Raw genomic sequence first — 26,577 nt, forward strand, 5'->3', positions numbered from 1 at the left:
TTTCACTCCTCCCCTACCCATCGCAGCGCTGTTCAGTATTCCTAGTATTCAGACAAAATCCTTGCACCTATTCTCGAGATCTTTGCTACAGTTTAGCATTTCCCGTTATTTTCTTTCCGGGAGCCAAGCTGCCTCTGCAACGGAGCGGAGCGGAGCGGGGTCCGCCTACGCTTATCTGCCGCAAGGAAGCGCGTCCGGACTCCGAGCCGCGTTACTTGGCGCTACAAGGTCAACAAACGCTGCCAGCAGGAGGCGGCGGCTCCATCCTGGGCAGAGTTTACTCAGAATGAAGTCCGGATGAGTTCAGTGAATCTTAATCCCAAGTAACGGGGACTATCGCGCGCTTCCTACTAGGTTGCTAGTTTGTAGCCAGCGAAGCCCGCAAGAACGCCAAGCCGCAGGGACGCTTAACCTCTTTCACGGACTCGCTGGTTTCTCCCCCCTTCCCCCCGCCATTGTCGGCGTGGAGTTCCCGCAGTACAGTTCCCGCTGCGTTTTAAGTTACTGTATACGGATTCAAAGGAGGACACTGCGTTTGACTCTGAAATGAGCGAGCGACGACCAGCTTAAGGAAGACAGGCGCCCCAGTTCCTCATCACCCCTGTCCATCACTCAGTCCGCAGCCCTCCTTGCGGGCCAGGTGTCCTGCTTTATCCCCATTCTCCAGCTTGCGGCCGTTTATTCTCCTTGTCATGCAAAAGGCTGGCTCGCTGCACTGCAAAGACATCCCCTGGAAATTTGCATGTACCAGAGCTCTGCTACCGCGCCATCTAGCCCTCTCCATCACGCCCTCTCCCAAGCCTCGGCGCGCAGCACCGAGCCCTGCCCGCTTATATAGTTCTCTAAAAATAGCTCCCCTTACACTGCCTTATAAGGCGGCAGTCGGATGAAACGCTCCTCCAATCCCTGCGGCTCTTCCGTGCTGTGGCCCGTCCCCTCTTCCTCCGTTAAGGCTTCGATTGGGCGTCAGTGACTTCATGAGCGGCCCTTTCTGCCCACCCCCTGTTTACCTTACATGGTCACGCGCTGCCTTAATGGACGGTTTCCTCTGAAGAGCCCACGGCTGCGCGGAGAAGGGACTGGGCGGGGGAGGGGGGAGAGTGGGAGCGCGCCTGGGGAGCGCGCGCGCCAGAGAAAATGGAGCCCCCCCCAATAAAGAGCAAAGATTGCATTCAGCAGCGAGCAGCAATGCAGAAATAGATGGCAGTCTCGTGTCAGTGAGTTTGCATTCCCCCCCTTTCCTGGTCCAAGCGCTGGAGTCAGCAACAGAGCCCTTGAAAGGCAATTGCTTTTTACTACAAGTGGAGAAGTTCCCCCCTTGGTTGCCTGGCTGACGGCTCGCACTGTACATGTTTGGGTGCATTTTTCCTTTCTTACTGGGTTGTTGATGGGGCTCTTTTCCCTTTTTTTCCTTCCTTCCTCCACTCTTGTTCCTGCCTTGATTTTTTTTTTCTCCTATCTCTTTGAAAGTGTGACTACAAATATTCTCTGTCTCAAACAAAAGCAAAACGAGAGAAAAAGGACATCTGGATTGATTACGCCTAAGAGTCTTTTCCCCCCTTCTTTTTAATGAACAGAACTAAAACCCCATCACGAAATTTCAAACACAAATCTAAAAGGAAAAGGTTGTGGTTTGTTTTTTTGCTCAGCAGCAGCAGCAGCAGCAGCAACAACATGGATGTGTTGGCTAGTTATAGTATATTCCAGGAACTGCAGCTTGTCCACGACACCGGGTACTTCTCAGCTTTGCCATCCTTGGAGGAGAACTGGCAGCAGGTGAACCATTTACCTTACTCCTGTAAATCTCTTAAATGCTGGCATTGATGAATCAAAGCCTCTCTTATGCTTTTATTTCTCATTTTCTCTCATCTTGGTTTCCCCCCTTCTTTTAAAATAAGCTACACTGTCACATTGTCATTAACAAAGCAATGTAGTTGAAAGCTGCTTGCGTTAAATCCAAGATCAAAAGAATAATAATGAATCGGAACATCTGAGGTCTGGTGGAAGTTATTTTGAGGTCTTTTAATATTATGCTCTGGGTACATTTTTAAAAGAAAGAAACTATTTCCCTCCCCCCCATTTCCTTTGTGAATAAGGAGTGATCACTTTTAAACCGTGTTGACAACTGACAACTGGTAGAAATGGAATAATGTATTTTCCCCTCTTTTTCAAAGTAATTGGTGTATCAGTGCAAGCCAGTTTTTGCTGAAAGTGACTTGTCTGCAGGAACATGCTGTAATAAAAATAATCTGAGTTTCTACTTGTTAATTTTTATTTATTTTTTAAAACTTGCATGACCAATATTGGTTTAAAACAATGTCACTCAAGCTTATTTCTGCACATTCAACAGAGAGCTTAGACACCAGAGGAGTTAAGAAATACTACCAAAAACGGAAATTGGGTAATGAGGTTAAAATTGCGCTGGTAGACGATACTGTCAGGAGAGATGGGAGTCTAGAGAGATCTCAGAGACTTTCATGAAATCTTTGATTAGCCCAACTATCAAGATGAGGAGAGGGAATGATTAGCAATCAAACTCTCAGCTGTGGAGAGGAACTGTAGCTGGAGAGGATAGCTCTTCCAAGAGACTCCTTGTTAGGGCAAGATAACATCTCAGGTAGTAGTGTGAGTTTTATGCCTGGGCTTGATTAATGATTTGTTGTATTTTGAAAACTCCTGTCTTCAGAGAGGGAGTGAGGGGCAGGTGAACCCTGGCCTGTGGAGTTTACAAGACAAGGGCTATGTAAAACAGCAGCATGTGGCTGGCTGTTCATGTAACTTCCATGCCCATGGCTGATACAGGGTGAACAAGAGAGTGACTTGCTGGATTTTATTCTCTTGTGGTCCAAACATTATTGATTAGCTCAGTTCTAGAAGAGGTCTTTGAGATGTCTTGGATCTTACCGCTTTGGAATGGCTAAACACTCTCACTAAAATTTAATCTGTAACATTTAGACCCAAGTTTCTTTTTGAAAGGAGTTCTTTAGCAAAATACATGGTGGAAGCACTTCAGGTCTTCTTGGTTGTGAAAAGCAGAAGCCTCTGTTCAGTTTGCTTGTTACACACATTGGCTAATGAGTCACATCTGGTTTTCTTTATGGTTCTCCTTTAAGCAGCTGATCCAGTTGGAGAAGCAAATAATTCTCGCCTTAACAATTCTTCCATTTGCTTTCCAACAGTGGTCTTGCTGTTGCATCAGTTGCATATTAATAGCAGTCTAGACCGTTCTAGGCAAGATAATCTGTTGACACAGCCAGCATGCCTAATGCTGATCTTGTATGCTATATTTTGGGAGGTGGTTTTACTATAGAGAAAGAAAGCTGCCTGTTTATTTCAGTATAAAACCATTCTGCTCTGAGTTCAAAGTTGAAAGGATTTTTTTGAAAAAAAATATTTTTTGCCTTTGGAGCCATGTGAACCTTTTTGTTAAATCTTAGTTGCCGTACGAACATGTCACATTCAGGAAACTTAACATTTATGTAGTCAGTTGGAGTGTTTAGAGCACACTGTCTCTATATTTTAACAACTAGTCCCTGTAAGATAACCAGTTTTACCTTCCTATTGTGTGTCTTGGGGGAGGAGCTGAAAGAATAGTAACATCTGCCCTTAAAGCCTCCTAGTGAGGTGGCTGAGACTTGAACTGTTTTAATGAATGTTTTTCTTGTATCTTTGTAGGCCACCCCAGACTGTTCAGGCAGTGGGTGGCTTATAAATCTTAAAAGCAAATGAATAAAAATTATCCCACAGCACCCCAATATACCAAATGTATACATGTCTCCTCAGAAGAAATTCCAACTGCATTCCATAGAACCTGATTCCAAGCATAAGGGTACAAACCTTCATTCAAATTCTGCTTAAATGGGACAAGGAAGAGGGTAAATGGAAAGTGTCATGAAACAGTGAGCATGGATTCACTTACACTAAATTAACTTTGTCAAAGGATATATTTTGCTTTCTCACTCTACTCCAGACATTGTGATGTCTGGAAATACACCTATGATTATAGAGACAACCATGTTTCAAATATTATAAGGTTATTTGAGTAAGCACTATCATGGAACCAATATCTGCTTCTAAAAATTGGTTTGCTAGCTTTGGGAAGCAGCAAAATAGCCCTAGGAATCTCAGACTCTACTCATTTAAAAAAAAATGTATTCAGTTTTATTGAAATGCCATCTAGCAAAATATTAGCAAAACATCTGGGAGACATTGAAAATGAAAGAAGAGAAAGTTCTTGCTTTCCCTTCCCCTTTGTCCGATCACAGCAACATTTGAGAAAGCTGCTCCAGAGGTTGAGTAAGTAACACTGGCAATGGATTCTAGATACATTTTTTCAAAACACAATTCTTTCCCATTTCTACAGCCTCCATCCTGTCCACTTCTACCTTTGAATTCCTAAACAGTGTAAAGATACAGCACTGTTGAAGAACACTTACACTGATGACTTTAGCAATTTGGAGCTTCTTGCTCAAATGAAATTCTCAAGATAGAATAGCATAATATTCTTTATCATAAGAATGATCTATCAGGAAACCCCTATTTACACAGATGTTATAAGATTACTGATTTTAATCATGTTGAAATGCCTTGAGAGTACCAAGGAAGAGCATTATGTAAGTACTAATGGCATACTTCAACCAAGCTGAGCATTTTAGTTATGGGATAAAGTTAAGTTACTTGCTCAAACTTCTCCCACTAGACTCAGTGGGATTTAACAGTCCTTAACTTTCATTGCTAGTATTATATGGAAATAGGTCCCATTGCTTTCAGTGGAACACTCTAAAAAAAAAGTTAAGATTCTAGCTTTGTTATGCCCCGAATGTATTTTGGTGTGAGTGACAGCTGTAGAAAACTGATATAGTAACATGGTGTTTCTTTAGTAGCCTGCCTGCCTGCCTGCCTCTTAGTCTACTGTTTTGTGTCTGCTTGGTGAATACACAACAGGAAAAGTTGCATGTAGTCGGCAAGTGTCATAAACAGAAAACCCACTGTACTGACTGCAGCAGTAACTCATGCCAGTTGCTAAATAAACACATTGCTGTCATTCATTCTGTTTGTTGTCCTTCCTCTTCCTTGGTGCTGTAGGAAGAGGAAGTTGTTAAGTCCTTGCTTCTGAGAATTAGCTGCATGGAAAGTTACGGGGGGGGGGCGGAGTTCCTACATAGCTCATAGTTTTTGGAGAAAAATTGGTGATGATGGTGTGCACATAATGCTCTTAGGTCAAAGAAATATGGCATGTACCATTGTAGCATGTTTGCATCTTTTGTTTTCAGTGTTAATAGGCAGATGGCTAGAAATGCTCTGTGTGGCTCCTTATGGAGCAAAGCATTCTTAGCATTAAAGTGAGCAAGTTAACTCTTTTGATGTATGTGCCATTTTAGCTGCTTTGGTGATAGCCAGTGTCCCCTCATGCTTAAGAACTCATGTATGTACAATAGTAGAATAGCATCTAGACTTGGCTAGGCAGATTCAAGTCCAAGTCTTCCCATAGACATAAACGTCCTTGATAGCCCAAGGCAAATAATTCAACCTCTTCCTTAATATATTGATGCACATATCATTTCTGGATATCTGGAAAGGAGCTCTTTTCATACATCTCTTACCGGTGTTGTTTTATAGTATTGTGCAGAATTTTAGTGTGCTTTTTCAACAGGGACATAAGTGGGGCAGGGAGGGGAGGTATGCACTGGCTAGAATATTCAACCCAGATGTTACTATTTGGATGAGAGACTTCTAGGATTTGAAATGAACCTACATAGAAAAACATTTAATAGACTGGAGGGGCTTAATTTTTTTTTGGAACTATCTGTTGCATTACTTTAGGCTTACCACACAGCATGGCTATGTCCTACATGACTGGAAAAGTCAGGGTTCAGGTTTAGAATATACATAAGCAAAAGTTGGAATTTATTACTGGAATCTGGAGTTATTGCTTGTAATGGCTTGAGAGGTGGAAGAAATAATTTATATCTTGTCCATTTACATTTCTTTACCATCTGGACTCAGGGCAGAACTTAAGACCCCATGAGATAGTTAGGCTCAGAGTACCATTTATTGAGCCTATGTATGTTTAGAATCAAGCATATATTAGTTATGCTGTCTCTTTGACAAGCATAGCTTTCATATACATTTTTCAGTCATAATTTTGTCCCCCTTCTCATGGACGCTGGGCATTGTTCAGATAGAAATTACTTTCTGTTGCATACTGTGACATTGCTTATACTCTGTGTCTGTGGATCTTGAAAAGACTCTTGGAGATGGCTTGACCACCATGGTATGCTTTGGTAAAAGTGTACTAAGAGCTGCTAGAAGACAACTTCACATTATATATAGGAATTTAACCTGTTTCAGTTCAACTTGTTGAGAGGCAAACAGTAGTGCAGCAAGAATTCAGCCCAGTCATTTCAGGTAGTGCCAACTCCTTGCTACTTCTGATCTTTTTAAACTGGTGTTCCTAGGAATTGGTCCTGACCTTCAGGCATTTTCTTTGCAAACTCTGTGTTCTGTTAGCAAACTTCTTCCTCTCACCTGGCTGTGTAGAAACAAAAGAAATTTAGCAAAACAAAATACATTCAGATTCATTAACTATACATTTGCTAACTGCAAATGCTTCCTTAATAGTTGCTGAATTTAGCACAGCATTTGGCAACAGAATTCAGGCAACTCTTACATATAATTAAGAGCTTTAAAAAAGTTTTAAATGCAGTTGTCCTGGCCTAGTGAATAAAATAGATGCAGCTTTTCATAGTTTGAGATTTCATTGGATGCTCAACACCACTTTAGACATTGTTGAATTGACAAGTATGTGCCTGTATACTACAGGTGCCTATAGTGTTTCTTGTAGCAGCTTAATTGTTTATGTTGTATGTTTTATCAAGTATGCACTGCATGAATATGACAATGCGGATGCAAAGCCAGTTATGGATCCCAATAATATGCACACATGGTTAAATCTAGAAAAATTTAATACACTTTTTACCTTATGGGGAGGAGCAGGTATGTCTGAAAATTCCTGTTATATGTATGAAAAAGTTGTTAGATTTTGATCTGGCAAAGCATCCAGTGCACGCTGATTTTTCTTTTTATCTTCAGATTATAGAGAACATGCTGAAATGAAGATTCTGACTAGCATTGAAGTAGAGTATAACTACAGTTGCTTTTTTTAAAGAATCAAAGGAGCTCCAGATTTTGTCATTTCTGGAAAGAAGAATATGTTTTTTGTCATATTTAGAGTCTCCCCCAACCCCCATTGGTAGATGTTCTTAGAGCTCCCATTTACTGAAATCATCTTGGCAGCAATAATATGTAAATTATACTTCTACTATAATGTCTCTTTCCTCCTATTTATCATTATATCAGTCTAATTAATCAAGTTTTGTTTCCTCTTATACTTGACTGAGGTAGGGGGAAAGGAGCTCTAGCATGGTAGTTATGTGACCACATTGATCATTGTTGTCTTGAAGCCAGGGGATTTTCCAGACGTTGTGCTGGTGAGACTCTCAAATAAAGGGATGGGGAAACACTTTCAGCCTGACCAGTATTTGTGAATGCAAGCTGAGTCCAACAGCTAGGCTGTTGTATTACCTTGAATTGGGGTTGGACTGACCATCAGTCATGGTAGTGGTGAAAGTAAAGCCAGATGAGTAGCCTACATATGGAAAAAAGAAAAGGACAATCTAATCAGTGAAAAGTCCTAGTGCACAAATGTGTTTCCATTGGAATGATGATGCAGGGAAAAGAGGGACATCAGTTGTCCTCTATACTTCAGTTGCCAGTCTGTCGGAATCCCATTCTTTGTGATAATTGCATACATGGAATTGCCCTGTCCAGGCTGGCCCTGAGAAAAGCAGTACCTACTGTAAATACTCTCAACCATGTTTCCCTCATTTTGATGATATTTCTTTAGGAGAAAAACAGCCTGCGCAGTGCATCTCAAAACTATATGTGGATAACTCAGTTTTCATAAAATGTGGTTTTTTCCACATGTGTAGTTTGGAGAGGAGAAGGAGATCTACAGAGAGTCTTTGTTCTAGTTGTCTAAAATCTATACTTAAGTGTGATTGAGTTGGGCCCAACTCCAGCAACTATACGGACAAATGCCTGCTATCTAGTGCTGTCTCTGGTTATAATGTGTAGCTCTCCCAGGGACCTTCTAGTGAGCTGCCTGATCTTGTTCACCAACTTTATCCCCTGTCCTCCCCTTCTACTTCTCTCAACTTTCTCTCAGCATAGTAATTTTTTCCTAATCAATCCAAAACCTATAGTTTCACAAAACATCTAATCCTTCAAAACCTGTAATGGCAAGTTTCAGACTTGTTCCTGGTATGTCTTGTAGGGAACAGTCCACTGACTCTGGAGCAATTAGTGAACGCTGAAGTATAGACAACATGCATAAACATTATGCAGTGGATTGAGACTCCCCTCTTCCACTGAACAAAGAAAATGCCCAGACATGTTCAGACATAGCAGGGTGTTTTTCTATGACTCAGCATGATGCAAAATATGAACAGTAAGAATAACCTGGACCACCTGATCAGATCATCCAAGATGCTGTTTGGTCAGGATTTCCTTCCCTGGAAAGTACTTCATTCACTTGCTTTCAAGGGGTTGGTAGAAAGTAGAGGCAAGATCTTGTTGTAGAGTCTCAGGGAAGAATAATCAAAGATTAAGGTTCTGGATAAATCTAGTTGGTCAAGTCTGATATGTTTTCCTTAGTAAAATCTATGCTATGTTTTATTTTAAACTGCAGCTGACCCTTTCCCGACTGCTCTCTGCTGGGTTCTTTAATATGTATTCTGATTAGGTATTGGAGTTAATTTAATCTTTTTGCCAAGCATATGAAATGGTCCTTCCCCCTGAGGCAGATTGCTGGCTCTGTGTGCTTACCTATTTCTTGACAAAATGAAAGCTCTGGGGAAAAAAAGTCTGTCTTCCCCTAAAGGGGCAATTCTTGGGCCTGAATTCTTCTTTATTTAAGCTGGGCTTATGAATCACACGAGTGGTAGCAGTATACTTAAAGAGGTAACATTTCGTTGAGCTCCACTGATGACTACTTGGACAACAGATTTTTTGGGGGGGGGGAATTATCAATCTAGACTAAAGCCTTGGGATTCTCTAGAGGTCTCCCATTCAAATAATAACCAAGTCCTCCCCTTCTTAGTTTTTCTTAAGATCAGCCAAAGTTATCTGCTATGGCTACCTCTGAAAAATATAGCAAAGGGCTTTGCAGGGTTGGAGATGTAGATGTCTGCACAGATTATCACGTTAGGATAAGTTTGTTCTGCTAGGCTTTATGGTCTGGAGTGTTGACTATAAACTTTGGGAGGTATTCTTTGCTCCTCAGCGGTGTTACTAAAAGGATGATGGTGCCTATGAAGTATTCTGAAATCTTGGTGTTGTGGAAGTATAACTGTGATGCAACTAATCCAGTAGAACGGTGTTAGCCTTTACCCAGACTTACTTTGGCAGATGGGGCTGTTTTGCTGGTCTGTCAAAAATGTTCTACTGCAGCTGGAAAGGAATAAATCACACTGTAGGACATTGCTTTCTCTCTGCAATCTCCCATTGTTCTAGAATAATGGGATACTTGGCTCCTCCATAAATGAAACTCATCTCTTTGAATGTTGCTATTTCATCTTAGTTCCAGTCACAGCAAAACACATTTCTAAGTGCTCATTGTACATCATGCCTTGGTAGGATAGCTTCCAGGAAGAATCAACTTCCAGGAACAGCCATTTGTGTGGTACAGGGTGTGGGAAAGAATGGCTAAGTAAGTAAAAAAGCTTCCTGTCACAATAGCACAAATGGTGGTGCAGAATAGAAGTAGTCCACTAAATCTTTAAATTACAGATACTTTAATGTATTTTTTTTCTGCATTGCAAACTTCTCTGCCATGTACAGTACAGATAGAACTGATTTGCTGTAATTTTGACTAGTGCTGGGAGATCCAGAGGGGCATCTCTCCCTGCAAGCTTCTTCAAAGTAGGGAAGGATCTCCCTGTTTCTGGTCTCTCAGTTTTGTGTGCATTCAGTCAAAAATATCTTTCATCTGACTTTTAAATGAGCATTTAAATGGTTTGTGCACTCTATCTCTTTTTTCTTTCTCTCCCCTGTACTTTTTGTATGCATTTTTGAGCCAGAGTCTGGAGACATTTGAAATTTGTGGATAACTGTTCTAATCTGCATATTACTCCAGAAAGTGAGAGTGAGGGTTTCGGGGGTTCAGTTAAAAGTTCTATCCCTGCCTTGAACCATGATCTGTTCCCTCACCTCCCCAAAAGATGGGTGTTCAGTATAGTTTTTTACTTGAGACATTAAGTATAGTTTTTTACTTGAGAAATCAGATCTATTCATGCTCAGAGCAGGCCTCTTCAGAAGTGGAGGTTCTACCAGTGTTGTAAACCAGCCATCTGATTTACACTTTCTGCTAAATATGTGCTATTTTCTCAGATAAATTCATCTGAGAAATGAGTGTCTGTATATTATTGCTATATTTCCTTTTACCTGTGCTGATTAAAAAAAAAAGGTTTAAAATATTTTACATGTAGCCTATAAAAACATTCATATCCTATATCATGCATCATGTTTTTTTAGAGCAATGGCTTTTAGACCATCAGTGTGTTTCCATTTGCCTGAAAACATGTAAGCTTGTTGTGGTTTTAGTTAGAAAACCCCTTGGAGAGGGAGGCATTTGAAGCTCAGCTGAATGCCTGAATAGAAAGAGGACAGAGGGCAGATTAAGAGGAAAGAAGAACCTCTGTTTTGGGGCTGCCACCTGTAAGGCTCGGTCTCTTGTTGGCTTCAATCTCAGTCTTAAAAACAGAGGTATCTCAGTACCCTATATAGGTGGTTCCCAAGTTCTGTTGAATTTTGAAAGAAATATTACCCAGGCCTGGAAATATACTGACAGCCAGAGCAGTGGATGCATATATGTTTAAAGCACCAGTAAGAAAAACAGAAAAGCAAAAGAAAATAGAAGAGATTTTCAAGCAGGATGAGATAAAAATTGAAGTAACATTAAATTAGTGGTGGAAAATACCCTGTATCAATTTAAACCTTCATAACATTATTAAAATCAGGCTGATAGTCAATAATTAACAACAGTAGCCAGTATAATGAAAATCATAAGTCAGAATGAAGAATAAATAAAATTTTTTCTCTAATCTAAGAATTTATCTGATAAATCAAAAGCTTACTTATTGAAGCATATTAAGAGAAACCCAAGTTTTGGATGTGGTACAAGTACTTACGTAGAATTATAATCCATAAATGGTTTCCAAATTGAATTAAATTCTTTATCAAACTTGTTTTTCAAATATGAGGATATTCTTAAGATGGATGCATACTCCTAAAGCTTAATTTGCCATTCTTCCATAGAAGGAATGATACGTGATTTCCAATTAAAAAAGCCAACAACTTTCCCCAAGCATTCAGTCCTCAGCATTCTGACATTATGAAAATGTGATTCTTTACCTCAGGCTCCAAAATGATGGTTGAGAAATTGAGAAGTGTTGTAGCACCTTCTTTTTTGCTCTCTAGATCATCACTTAAATATAGAACATGCCTGTAGTATAACCTTTGTTCCTTTTATTATAAAACAAGGTTATATTCCCTTCCAACCTTTCTCTGCTTGCATTCCTGAAATTGTGGGACAGCTCCTGCCCAGCAGTTGTCATCACTGCTAAAAGCTTTTACCTGAAGCAGGAGGGAATTTCAGATGGAGGACATGCCGTCTTTCTGGCTCACTCCCTTTGTGCTTCGCTCACTCTGCATGAGTGCTTGGTTAATAACAACAACTTCATTATGGTTTAAGGCCAAATAACAATGAAATTACACATTCCAAGGTGGGGGGGGGATTCAGAAAAGTAAAATAACAGGTAAAATGAAATAAAGACCAAAAAAAAGGAAAAAATAGATAAACTAGGAATGTAGCTGCTGATTGATGTTATCCATGGCATGGGAAAATAAGCATTTCAGATATCTGCTATATAATAGTTGAAAAATCTAAACTGTTAGCCTCCTAATGGCAATAGCACTTGGCTACTTTGGATAGTTGGATGTTTCAGAAAACACATCAGCCAGAAGTGAGTTTTCTTCTCATCAAACCAGCCAGAACAATTTGACAATGGGGGGCTATTAAGTCTGTATGCCAAGCTGTATAAAAAAGGCAGTGCAATAAAATATGGGCTCCATATTCCCGAGTTGGCAAGAACGTCGTCAAACTTGGATTGAAGCTTCTGCTCCCCTCTGATAGTACGAGAGTCGGGGAGTTAAATTTTGCCAAAGCTCTTTAGTGTGATATGCTCAGAATGTTTGTTAGGCAATTTGTTGGAATAAAAAGCCTCTACCCAGGGCACTTCTGTAATAGAGGGGGATAGTAGTACCCTGGTCACTATGAAGATGGATCAAAAACATGAGGTTTCAATTCCTGATGGGCTCCCTCAGGCTCTAGTGAAATCAAATATTGAAGTGAGAGGCTGTGTTGTCTTATGTTCAATGCCTTTTTTCCAAGCTGCATAAAAACCATTTTGGAGATTTAGAGCAGCCAAAGATTCCTCTGTGAAAATCAGTTTAGTATAGACTTTAGGATGGCCAAACTCTCATAAAAGCCCTATAGAAGTTAGGCCTGATTCCAAATGTAACAAAGAGTTGAGTACATTCTGGGGCACAAAGAGATCTCTTAATATTTTTGATTAAACTGCTTCAGTGGGTAAGTTTTTTATAGAGGTAATCTAGGAGCCATATGGCAGAAAGCTAATGACTGCCTGAAAAATGCAGGATTGTGTTAGCAGCCCTGTGGTGCTGGTTAGTGACCACTTTGTTCTCTCCAAACCATGGAGAATTGAAAAGATATTCATAGATACAAAATCTTGGTTTGTTCAGTGCTGGTGTTTGTTTTCCAACCGTGAATCCAGCTGGCAAATCTTTTAGTGAAGACCACTATTACTTAGTTTGCATTGTGTGAGTGCAAGTATGTGCAGAAATTAATCCAACTCAGAAGCCAAATGTAGCATAAAGGGGAGGCTATAAAGTTGTTAATGCCACTTGGCCAGCAATAAAATGTAAGATAAATTGTAATGCCATACGTAGGCAGCTCTGATCAAACAAGCTGCTAGAGCAAATGATGTTGGACAGGAGCAGTTGTGCCACAGTGGTGAGAGACCTTGTGCCTAATCCCTTATCGTCTTCAGCGCTGATTACAATGCAGGCTGTTGTGACAGGCCTGTGTTATAGTAACAACCCCTTTCCTGAGCATGCTTCCTTTGTGTTTATGCTACTGGAAATCATTCTGAGAGATAAAATTTCCTGCTCTCTTGTCTCCTCTTTATTATCAAATAAAGGAAGTCCTGCAGCTGTGATTTTTTTGTTTTTGAACTGTCTGTCAAATCCCAATAGAATATTCTATGACTGTATGGGGCTACAGTACCTATTATCCCACTGAGCATGGACATTAACTCTGTTGACTGGTGATGCTAGAAGCTATGGTCTTTCACATCTGGAGGGCTCTAGGTTGGGGAGGGCTGATCTTGATCCATTGAACGTTGCCCCATATTACTAAATGGAGATTTGTGTTAAAAATATATTACTTCTAAAATGAGAAGAATGAGAGCTCAGATATCTTGCCTTCTTAGAAGTGTTTCCACCGTCAATTCCAGAACCATGGTGATGAAGTAAGCTTTTATGAACAACTGGAGAAAGGCACTTTCATCCTAGGACTGCTTATCTCTGTTTAAAACTGTGGTCAGGATTGAACCCTTGCTTGGATGAAACTCCATGAAATCTTTAAGAACTGGGTTCAGCCATAAAATAGGTAATGCCTTAAGCTGAGACTGTGCTAGAAATGATAATGGAAGATCACCTTTTCAGATGCTAGAAAATGAGGACACTGCACTCTGATGTCTGTCCTTTCAGTGTTCAGGTGCATAAAGAGCTATCTCTTGGATTGTTATTCATAGGTTCATGAAAAGATGCTAGTGAGAACTGTTGAATCATGTGTGATACAGAGAAAGTGGTATCACACCTCTTCTTTATAAGCTTGAAGAATCAGAAGAATGGCTGATCTGGTCACAGATGAAATGCTTTCCCCCCACTGAGCTGGGTGTGTTTTCTGTGAATATGCTCTGGGGAGGGAAGACTCCCCAGCACAATCTTTTGACACAATTTGAGTAATTGTGTTTCCCCTCCCCCAGGCTGCATTACTTCCTGATGTTGCTATATTTCTACTGATCTGTATTAAAGATATGTAAATGTGATTTTTGGATTAAACTATCTTATTTAAACAGCCACTTTATTTGGAAGAAAAGAAGCTGGAACACATGAGACTCTTGTAAGATTCTTCAGTTATCCTGAAAATATATTCAGCTCAGGGTCAGTCTTAATTATGAAATAGGAGTGGAAACAAGAGCTTTGCAAAGCAGGAATATTTTTTAAAAGCAATCAGGTGTTGCCATGTTCCTGATGTATTTAGCAGTTTGCTTTGCTTTATATAAAGCAGATTTTAGGTGGATTCTTTTTTAAAAAAAGTTTAAGTACAGAACAGTGTTCTAATTGCTGCTTTAACATGGGTGGATATGTGCATGTGTACACATAGGACCATGTTGACCATGGTATTACAATCTTGTAATGATGTATAAAGCAAAGATACAAAGTTTAGTGTCAAATGCCTTTTTAAAAGGTTTTATATTTTACAAAAAGGACTGCAAGGCCTGAAAGATTGGGTTGCAAGCATCAGTCATTCACAGTTGACTAGCTGTTCTAATGCACATACTTTATGAGCTTTAAGTATAGGTTTGTTTATGATTCTGAATCTCACTCATGTAATTGTCAAGAAGGATTTAGTGTTCAGTACAGTGAATACAGTGGTAAATATAGTTGTGTACGTCCACTTCATTGTGAATTGTTGTCTCCATGGGGTTTCCCTGGCTTTATAATCATAATAAAAGTATGCTGCTTGCTATGCATCAGCGCAGAATCTGCAGTTAGGGACAATTCTACGTATATGGGATGCAGTCCATAAGCGTTAGAATCAATGGCAGCTTAGTCACCAATTTCAGTAATATGGAAATTGGGCCCCTGGAACATCTGGCAGCCCTGACAAGGCCATTTCTCTTGCCTATTGGTGGCTTGGCTTTCTGACTCTCTTTGAAACCTGTTCTTCTGTAGTTGGCTCGGTGTTGCGCATGTTTCCTTGTGCACTTTTTCATCAGGAGTTCTTACGTCAACATCGTTTGTGCGTTAGCTATGCTTGCATGGTGGCTGTTCCTTTGTGGTACCCAGCCAGGACGTATCCTGAAATATTTTAATTTAATCAAAGAATTACTTTGAAATAATACTTTGAAATCCTCCGTGTTTATTGTCATTCAGTGTTATAATCATTCTGGAAAATGTACATTACTCAGAAAAAACTGTCGTGCTGAGGGCAGGAAGGGAAGAAAGATAGCAAAGAAACCCTGGATGCATTAAAAAGCACCCTTCAAATATTGGCTTGTCTTTGACATATAGCTGGTAGAAAAGTGATGCTGTCTAATGGAAGCCTGGAGGAATGCCACCTAGGACAAATTTTGCACGTTACTGAGCAGATTGATCTGGTAATGAAAATCTGATGTAAATTCTTTTTTTAAAAAAGAGAAGAAAAGCTGCATTTGAAAATCAAATAATTAAATGCTGGGTGCATACCTTTAAATTATAGTTTGCTTCAAGACAATGATCAAATTATGGGCAAAACTGTTCAAAGGAAGCGTCCGTTCCAGGGCTGGGAAAGGTGGCTGAAACTGTTTAATGATCTTTGTAAACTTTTCCTGTGAGTGGTGTTGAAACATGAAGATATGACATTTCCTAAGATGGGGCTACTATGAGACGATAATGTCTGAAATGTACAGGTTGTGCATACTTGGAAATGTAGTATGGTTGGTTTATTCACATTGCCACAGTTAATGGGTTAGGGTCTAATAGTTTAACCAATTGTGCTGATGCTTCAGGGTTACTAGCCTCAAAACCTTTTTGTTTGCTTTCAGATATAGCTAGTTATTGTGTCATAAAAGGAAAGGGTAGAGGAGAGAGATTCGAGCAGTGTGTCTGGGTGGAATCCTGCGTGCTGCCTGGTTGATGGCTTGCAATTGTTACTTCACATAGATGGTTCAGTGGCTATTTAAAGCTTGTTCTGTGGATCTGTTTCAGTTCATGTTTACTCAAAAGTAAGTCTACTTGAGTAAAATGGGACTTGTAAGGAAGTTAGCTATTATCTGAAGCTTTTATATTGTGCTCTTCAGCTGGAAAGGCTCTCAGGGAAGATCTGTATAATCCCTGCATTCTGATTTTACAATCTCAAAATACGTGAGGAAAGTAAGAAAAGGGATCGGCATGGAAAAGGAAAGGAAGTAAAACTTGGTCACCAATTCTTAAAGTTCTATATTTAGGATTAGGCTGTAGCCTCCAAGATGCCATAGTAATAGTTTTAATCTCAGATCAAAGTGTTCTACTAGTTCAGAATAAGCATATTTCTCTGAATATAGGAAATACAAATGTCTCACTTAAGAGAGGCAGCATTGTGACTTCTGCATTTGATTATCTGCAGTGCTGGTTGTTACATCTCAGATTTCCCTGCTAAATAGCTGTTGTTAAATCAAGATTTTGCAGACAATCTTGGTATCAGGATGTTTTTTTTGAAGGCCATACTGTATCAGGCACGATTGTTTAATCACAAGCAAAATACCTAGTGAATTCTTACATATAATTTGGAAGTGAAATAAACATTGGAATTCCTAGTGACATGGTATAAATGGATTTTAGGGTCAGTAGCTAATTTAATGTAATGTGCTTGTTTTCTGGATTGAGAATGACACGTATCCTGAAGGAGAACTGGATTATGCTTTCCTTGTCTGCAGCTCAGCTCATACTTTACTAAAGCTGTCTCTGTGGTTAGGGCTCTGCGTCTCAGGTGTGAGATGTAAGGGCCAGGCACACAAGACTCAGACAGCACAGGGCAATTCATACTGGGGCTCTGGGTCAGGTTGACTGGGGTTCCCAATGAGTGGGTTTTCAGTCCTGTTTGCCATTTTATTGCTTTCTGTGTTTTAATGTGTTACGTTATCTTATACTAATTATTTCTGTATTTTTTCTTTTGTATGTTGCCCACATTGTTTGAGTTGCATGGCCATATAAAAGCACGTATGCATAAATAAATAGTACCCTGGCATTTTGAGCACCTGCGGGTGGTGATTCTGTGGTTGCTAGTGTGGAATGTGGCTTTTTAGTAGCTATTGTGTTGCCTAGATAACAGGGAAATACTTTCATGAGTCCTTTGCAATTGATATGGTGAGCCAAACAAGTACTTGGGCCGACCACAACCCAATGGTAGTTATTTGGAAAGGACAACGGAAGAGATTTAGATGGACTTTAAATAATAGGATACTAAAAGAAAAAGATTTCAAACAAAAAATAGAGAAAGAACTTACCTTCTTTTTTAATGAAAATAAAAAAGAGGATACATCATTACAGAATCTTTGGGATACAATGAAGGCTTATACAAGAGGTTTAATAATTGATTATACAAGGAAAAGAAACATAACGCAGAAAAAGACTTTTAAACTACTGGAGAATGATCATAAAAAATTGGAAGAAGAGTTACAGAAATCCCTGCAAAAAAAAGATATTAAAGCGAAAATGGATCTAATTAAACATAAAATGGGATTAATGGAAAAGGAGGAACTGGCACAAAAAATTAGAAGTGCTAAACAGAATTACTTTGAAGATGCAAATAAACCAGGTAGATGGCTAGCCTATAAACTGAGAAAAGAGAGAGAATCAAAAAGGATTAATCAATTGATAAATGAAGAAGGACAGATCTGCTTTGGTACTGTATTTTTTCTTTTGTATGTTGCCCACATTGTTTGAGTTGCATGGCCATATAAAAGCACGTATGCATAAATAAATAGTACCCTGGCATTTTGAGCACCTGCGGGTGGTGATTCTGTGGTTGCTAGTGTGGAATGTGGCTTTTTAGTAGCTATTGTGTTGCCTAGATAACAGGGAAATACTTTCATGAGTCCTTTGCAATTGATATGGTGAGCCCTTTTTAAGAAGGTGTGAGAGCGCATTTACAGACATTTAGTCCCATGTGGTTTGACAGCCATCAGTAAATTATCTAGATTGGTTTTACCTTTAATACATTTGGTGATGCTCTTGATATTTACTTTCTTTGAATTAGGATGTTCCTGTGAGAAAATCGGCAGCCCTAAAAGAATCAGCAGCACTTGCTTACTTTTAACTGATTGGCGTCTCAAGGCGCCTTGCACTGGAACCTAAAAACTGAAAAGATGAGAATTGGTGGCTCCTAATTGCAAACTTTGTGAACAGTATCATCTTGGACACAGAAATCATGTTTCTACCTTCAAAGTGACATTGTAGAAGTTTTTATTTCACTAATTTCCACCTTGATTTGCAAGATCATTTACTGAGAATGTTGCGGTTAAACTGCATTATCTTTTGAATGCATCTGGCATTGTAAATCTGCCTGTAAAAACAGACTGACTTTTCCAGAGGTTTTAAAGCATCAACAACTTCAGGCCATCAGGCTGTCAGAGTTTAATATAATTACAAAACAATTATTTCCTATCCATTTGATTTTTAGCCTTTCTAAATATTGGTGTTCTGCTTTTATGAAAGATATGCTATGCTACGTGAGGTCGGTGTTTGCCCAGAAGAACTTAATGAGGTGAGCTTTAAATGGCTGATATAAGCACTTTTATCATGAAGCATAGTCAAGTTGGAAGCACTTCTGTCCCAGAAGCTAAATCATTTTGAATATTCACAACAGGATAGCACTGAAATTGGCATAGCCTGGCATAATTGAGTTTTGCTTTTGTAAAATGTGTAAACTGGGTCAGCTAATCAGAGATTGACTAATGTACTATTGATACATAACAATATTCTTCCTGTCTTACAAGGAAAGGACATCTGGCAAACCTAGTCTTATTAAAATACATTTTGAAATGTCATGGTTATCACTATACAGTATTGCTATGCATTATAGGCTGGAATCTGTTACACTGGTGAATTGTTGTATTACTGAATTCTGATTTTAGAGGATGAGTTAGAAGAAAAAGTGTTCTTGACTAAACAACACAGATTAATATTTTACTGGTTGTGGCACTCCCTTCTTAGGTTTTCATAAAACATTCTTTGGCATGAGATTTAAATGAAGCTGGTCTCTTGTCTTTAAAGGATGCTTCCTCCCCCATTGTGATGTGCACAACTCTTCTTAAATACTTGTTACCAGCAGCAGTGATGTCATTAAAATAAGGATTTTAGTCTCTGTGCTAGTTTGCATGTTGTAAGGTTGCAAGTTGAGAAGAGTCAGCAAGTGAAGTTTTGTTGGAAAAAATGGTGTGTTGCATTTTGAAGATGAATGATGAGGACGAAACTCAAGCTAACAAATCTGTATTATCTGCATTACATAAGATTTGTGAAGCTGTTGGCTTAATGTTAAGGATATGTAATTTTCACACTTATTCTTCCTTTGCTACTTCTTTATGTTCTGAATTTTCATACAAGCATTGTATTGGGGTTTATGCTTATGTTAACAAGCATGCATATTAATGATCAGATGTGCTATAATTAATAATATGATGGGAAGCGATCTTTAGGAAGCAAAATGCTGTGATGACAATCTGGGAGAACTCTGTTATAAAAATTAATTCACATCTTCCTTCCTTCTTTCCTTATCTACTAAACTAAAAAATTAAAGACAAATGTCTGTTTAACATCATCCAGACTAATATCCGAAGTATTGTTGTTTAGTCTATTAAGAAACATGGTTTTAAATAAATGGAAAGGACTGCGTAAGGTAGATTGCCACTGCTACAAAAACATCAGGTTGCAGCATCTGTATTCAAAGACTTAAAGTAAAACCTTATGGGAACAATGCCCAAGGTTTTAGTTATGTATTTACTTCATGTTTATTCATCATACAAAGTGTTCTTCACCTGTTTTAATTACAAACCAAGGTAATAAGCTATAGTGAAAAAGAATGATAGGCTTAGAGTTCCCCTTTGAATTTCATGAATGATGTTTGAACTAAAGTCTTGCTGGTCTTCACATAACAAGCAGTAGCTCCTAAAGACTTTGCTCAATCTGGTGATGATGGTCATGGTGGGGAGCTAAGCAGGAAAAGAAACCCCAGGAAATTTGAGGACTGTGGCCTAGACTGGAAAGTAGAAAAAACATTCCAGAAGAAGGCAGGAACAAACCACTTCCAGATTGCTGTCAAGAAAACGGCACATTCGTGCCCATGCAATTTCCCGAATTTAAGTTTGACTCTATGGAGATGTTTCTCTCTGGCCTTAATCCAATAACTATTTTGATATACAGGCTCTTATTCACTTATGTGGATTTTAGTTAAATTTATGGACTTCTGTTATAGAACCTAACCTGAGGAATATGACTTACACAAATGCATGAGTTTTGTTGGGCTGTCAGACTTTGGACCAATATTTTAATGTGGTCAGGATATGAACTGCAATGAGATCTCTGGGTAATGTCACAAGATAACTATAGAATGCTTTACGATTTCTCTAGAAATAGCTGTTTTCCCAACCTCAGCAATTTCTATTGATCTTTCCTGGATGATTGCCAGCCTGTCAAGATCTTTACTCTGCAATGAAGTGCACAGTTCTGATTATAGTATTGGAGACAAGGACAAGTAAAAAGCAAGACCATTTTCACAGTGTTATTTTATGATTGTACTCACTAGATTGCATTGGCTTACACTGTATGGGGTATACTCTTTTATAGTCTGGGCTTGCCAGCTAATGATAATAAAATTCATGCTTTTCTTTTTAAAAAATAATTTTTATTAAAATTTCATTCATTCATAGAATTATTAAACAATTGATTATAATAGTAAAAACTAATACAAACTAACCTAAAGAGAATAGGAAGAAAGAATACAAAGTGCAAGAAAAGAAAAAAAAGAGAAAAGTGAGAATATAATAAAGAAAAAAGAAATATATAACATAGTGATTTCCAACCATCACAAGTATAAACAAATGTAGTGTGTCCACCCCTAAAAGGTTACAAACAATTATATCTTCATCCCATATCCCATCCCTTATCTATAGACAAATCCATAAAGCATCAACTTTTCAGTCCAGACATCAGCAAAACGTCTATAAAGGGTTGCCAGCTTTGTATCAACGTATCTTATTTTGACTTTGATAAAATAAACCAAATTTATATATCTTCCTTTTGCTTCTATCTTTAGTTCATTCAAATATTGTCATAGGATTTGATTTCTCTCCAATTCTTCTTTGTCCCATTGCACAAATTTCTTCAAGGCTTTAACAACCCTCTTTTGTAAATCCCATAAGAAAAAATCATCCAGGTCACTCTTTTGGTTTGTCATTTGTATTTCTTTTTTATTTTTAAAACATCAGCCAGTTTCTTTTCTATGTCCAGTATACCCAGTCCTTTTCTAAGTAATTCTCTCAGTCTCTCATTTGTAAATCCACTTTCGGTACCACCTCTACCTTGTCAGCAAAATGTGTTCAACATCTGTCATTTCTTCAATAATATCTTTTGAACAAAGTCTGTCTATAGAGGCAGACATCTTTACTGACACTGATGGTAGTGTGGCTACCAATTTCTGGCTTCATTCTTCAAAAGTCTCCCTTAATATTTTCAATGTTATAGCATTTTACATCATTTTGTAAGTCCCAGTAAGTAAAAGCAGGTTTGTATTTTTCCCCTTCTGCTTAGGAACTGTACTCTTCTCTAGTATCCAGTTTCTAATTTCATAAAATTACTTATTTTTGTTATGCCTTGGAATAACCAAAATAAATGTTTCCCATGAGAAGCTGTTTATTCTTTATAATTAATTACAAAATCGTATAGTAAAAGTCAACAATCCAAACCTGGACCCTTAATCTGTTTAAAACTTTCTTAGATAAAAATCTTATTTAGCTTTTTGCTGCTTATTTCAAATTCTTTAAGTTCTTAAGCTTATAATTGTGAGCATTATATAATTGTATAATGTTGTTGTGAGCCACCCAGAGTTGTTTAAGATGGGCGGCCATATAAATCTTTTAAACAAACAAACAAACAAAGTTCTTTTGTTCAGAGTTGAAGGGAAACTCACCTGATGAAGATTTTTCAAGCTTGTCATTCCAAAGGTCTCTAATAGCTTTAAGATAGTTAATAGGCAATTTATGAAAGTGAATAGAAAGTGAGGTTTGCGAACTTAGTGTCCTTTAAAAGACTCCACCCAGGTGTAAGCAAGATGGCTGATCCTGTTGACACCCAGGGCTCAGACCTGTGGAAAACTGCTGTCCTGTGGTCTCCTTGTGAGGAGCAGCCATCCAGAACATAAATAGATGATTTTGTGTCCTCTCCTTATCCAGAAAGGTTCCAAGGGACCGGTCTACTCACCAGTTCCTTGGTCTTTGCCGTGGTCATCAGTTTTGCTTTTACAGAGCCATTTTCAGTTCGTCTTACCTCCTCCAAGAGTCCAGAATTCTTGCCTTTCAGTATATAAAGTTGTATATATAACTCAGAAAGGTGGCTGGCTGAGTTTAGTGGGGCATACTCCTAGATCAGTAAGTACAAGATTACAGCCTAAATCCTAGAGGAGGAGAAGAAAGCACCCCCATTTTCACTTGTCTTTTAGTATCTTCCCTGCAGAGAGATGAACAGAGAGGTATTCCATTCCATGGGGTATGCAGCGGAAAATGAAAGGTTGAGGGGTGAGCATGGAGGATAGTCTGGGGCTATCTTGTCTAATGGTTCCATGAGGATTTAAATGGTGCAGTGCAGCTCTCAAGAGATAATTCTTGACATTCGCATTCACCCTATATTTCCTTTGCCTTGATTGTTTATTGGTTTTAGACATGGTGGTCTCCAAGTTTCTGTCTTGCATGAACAGTATTCCCAAAGGGTGTATTCCACATTAAAAGATATTCTCAACTTCTGTGCAAGCAGTGTAGGAATGGCATTACTGAGCCAAAAATAGAGACTTTATGAGGCCTTGTTATCTATATAAAGGCTATTAAAGGCAATGGAAAGAACATGGTGATCTTAGTTTTCCATGCTGGAGTGTAAAAGAACTACCAATGATTTGGCATTGTTTAGGTCTAGGACATTATTGGGGCCTGGTCTGCTTAATTATAGCTCATATAAATTATTTGTAGACGTTGTTTGGTGTTATAAATTGCCTATCCATGTGAACTACCAGTCATTGATGAAGAGCCTGTCAGTGACTAGCCCACTCATGCGAATTTAACTGCCAGACAAACAGCACTTCAGGACAGATAAACCAAGCAAGTGCAGAATGTACAAGAACAGCATAGGACTGTGCTCATGATAATGATACCCATTCCCTGTTACACATTGATTCCCATTTAATATCTGGCTGGAGCAGTTGAGAGCCCAAAGGGATTGTAAATAACTATAAAATCAGGCAGCGGTTAATGATCAGAAAAGGATATCCAAGCTTGATGTGAAATACAATTGTGAATAATTATTTTTATAAGTTTAACTGCATCTTTTTCTGTTAAATTTCCAGCTGCTGAGATGCCTAGCCAGCAAGAAGAGAAAAGAGAAGCCTTCATTTTTAGCAGTTTTTAAACCTACTTTTTAAGTAGGAGAAGCTTAATGCTTCCAGTTTGAAAGCTGAACTTGAACTGGGTGAGATGGGGATTGTTTTATGACAAAATACTAATTATGACAGCAATATAATTAGTAGAATTAGCATAATGAAACCTTGAATATGGTGGATGCTCAAAGACATGCTTCATTTTAATTTGGAGTTATATACAGTTGTCAGCATAAGATGGGAAATGTCAGCCTCTAGAATGTCTGGAGATAATCAAAGTTTGCCCAAGGTATCTTAGACAAAATACCCAGATGGTCCTCTCTGTCATCATCACGAGGAAATGTATCATAATAAGTCAAGTAACTGAAAAATTATAGCTGTTTAATGGTACCTATACTATTGCTGCTGGAAGCTGAGATTGTCTCAACCAGCCATATAGTTAGGATGACCATTAGTGATTATTTAGCTTATTCTTATAGAAACCTTTATCTGTTGAAAGATACTGGATACCTAGTTCATCTAATAATGTTATGACTGTTATTAGTTTATGGAAAACCTTATTTATTAAAAGTTACTGGAAAATAGGTTTAGCTACTGTATAAATATTTTAACATAATTTTAATTAAAGTCTTCTAAGGCTTACATAATTACATAAAATTCAAAGACTCAAGTCATAGATATTTACATTGAAATACAACATCAATGTGGGGCATTAATGGTAAAAGAAAAGTCACAATGCACTACATAATACAGAAATGCAGACTAGATTTCATTCTAATTCCTTTCTCTTATTTCTTTAATTTACTATCAGCTCAACAAGCTGCACCTAACCATCTGGGCTTATATAATTACACCCTTCCTTCCACACATGTCACAGCATTCATTTCACAATCAGTGTGGTTTGAATGATGAAGGCCTCCTTGCAGTTTGTCAAAGAATCCACACTGGAAAATCCTACTAGAATTGTTCTTTAAATATAAAGTCATAGTCTATTAATAAAGGCTACTGTAATAAAATCTACAAGATGCTTCTAAATACCAACCACACTCTGGCATTGCACCAAAAGATGCATATATTTTCTGTTGTGCTTTCCACAGAATCAGCAGTTAGAACTAGGGGATAAGCCTTTCTTAAGATACTATAAGGTTCTCTAATAAGCCCTTCAGATTACCTTTTTTGAGGGGGGGACAGAAAGGTTTACCTTTTGCATTATTTGATATTTTGGGTGAAAAAATTAAGCCCTATGCTTATTTTACTTCAGCACGCTGCTTCTGTATTTCATTCCATCCATAACAAATCTAATCTTTATTTTCTTAGTTCGTTGTATAATGTCTAAGATGGATTTCTTAATACAAGAGCTTTCTCTAAACAAAATATGCTTGGTTTGATAGATACATCAATATCTGTACCAACATTTTTCCCTAGTGTTGGCCCAGCTGGGTATGTTGCCACTGAAACTCCTTAAGTTGTATATTTAAGATTATATCCAACAAATACTACTGGCAATTTGGATTTTTACCCCTCCAATACCCAGTGACCCCCTATTTTTTTCTTGGAAAGCGGGGAACCTCCAGAGCAGATAAGTGTATAGTTCAAGGAGGAAGAGAATAATGGAAACTTGCGTTACATTCTGTTAGGTGTAGCTTTCATTGTGCAATCCTATTTATTTATTTAGATTTATATGGCCTCCCATCTTGCTGTAGTGACTGTGGGCTACTAACAACAGATAATACCATTCAAAATGACAACCAAAAACAATACACACACAACACACATTTACTTACAGTATGCCTCACTAATTGTAGGTAAGTTGATATAGGAATGCATTCTAAGTCTATATACTGAAATCAGTGCAGGTCAGTCAAGGGATGTTTAATATATGCCATTTCTTTCTTCAGCTATTTTAGCTGTCACCAGGTTTTTTCCCCTTTGATTTTAGTGTAAAGTTATGTCACGGCTTCCCAGTCTTTTTAGGTCAATGCGCACATTTGAAATATTACGGAAGTATCCTGGTTGTTGTCACAGAATGGCTGCCATAGAGACCAAGGCTAATCACAAAATATCCATTTATCATAAGATATCCTTGCTATCCTGTTTGGCTGCAACATATGCTTTCTACTCTTCAGGTTCTCCATTTTTGGGTAAGTGGGAGAGCTACCAGATGAAGCACTGGGCTGTCTCTCACCATCCTCTTGAGTCTCGGGGGGTCCAGACAAATTCTTGAAAATAAGGATAATGCTAAAGGATAGCCCTTCGTTTTGCAACATGTTGATTTTCCATTTATTTTATCTTTTGATAAAAAGAGTGCTTTAAAAAATGGAGTCTGATGGGCACCAAGAGAGGCGTCTGCAGGAGCTACATAGGGGACCTGGGCTATAAGGAATGGTTACGGTGGAAGCTCCTGTCCTTCCTGTGGTTCTACTGATCGTTGCTCACATTCCTGAATCTAATTACCCTTAACTAGCAGTACAGCCTTTTCTCTATGGAGCACATGTTCTTTGGGGATTGCTGTCCTAGAGGCACCCACATTCGATGGCATAGGTATATGAGGAATCCTGCTTTCATCAGTGGTTTACCTTTACCACTTACCTAACTTTTAACATGCTTTTCTAATGATCATGAAAACACTGATGGTGTTGAAAACACTGATGGTATGGGAGATTGGACTAATAGCGTCTGACAGGACTCTTAACTGGAGGTCCCAGTTAGAAGCTTTGATTTTTCAACAGTTATTTGACTGCATGGATTTTTGGGGAGCTGGGGTACCAAGTGACATGAATTGATAACTTTTCTGATATTCCTAGCCCTTCTTCATAAAACCTCTTGGTTACTGCTGTTTTTTGCTTCTGACTAAATATTTTGGAAGCACCTATATAAAGGCATTAAGGAAAGATATTTAACAACTACAACATATTGAGCAATAGGTATATGAAAGAACTAAATGCCTTTGTATGTAACATAAATAAATGAATAGCCAGAGTTGATATACACTA

The 26,577-nt window shown here is 38.5% G+C and overlaps 1 protein-coding gene across 3 annotated transcripts in view; it reads left to right on the plus strand.

Moving 5' to 3' along the window:
• The first annotated feature begins 1,068 nt into the window (after positions 1-1,068).
• Positions 1,069-26,577, plus strand: part of KLF7 (KLF transcription factor 7) — a 92,031-nt gene continuing 66,522 nt past the window's right edge. For 2 of the 3 annotated variants that reach the window (XR_015795179.1, XM_088135609.1), the window contains exon 1: positions 1,072-1,776. Coding sequence is in view for 2 of the 3 variants with exons in the window: in XM_088135609.1 (XP_087991735.1) it covers positions 1,570-1,776 (207 nt within the window). In the remaining variant the exon portion in view is untranslated. Of the gene's footprint in view, positions 1,777-26,577 lie in introns of all 3 variants that reach the window. The other variant, XM_088135610.1, reaches the window with a different exon arrangement.

Source organism: Python bivittatus, unplaced genomic scaffold (genome assembly GCF_059951505.1).
Source record: "Python bivittatus isolate LINGU-HERP-01145 unplaced genomic scaffold, Pbiv_v1 ctg000200_np1212, whole genome shotgun sequence".
In the NCBI taxonomy this organism is placed as follows: Eukaryota; Metazoa; Chordata; class Lepidosauria; order Squamata; family Pythonidae; genus Python; species Python bivittatus.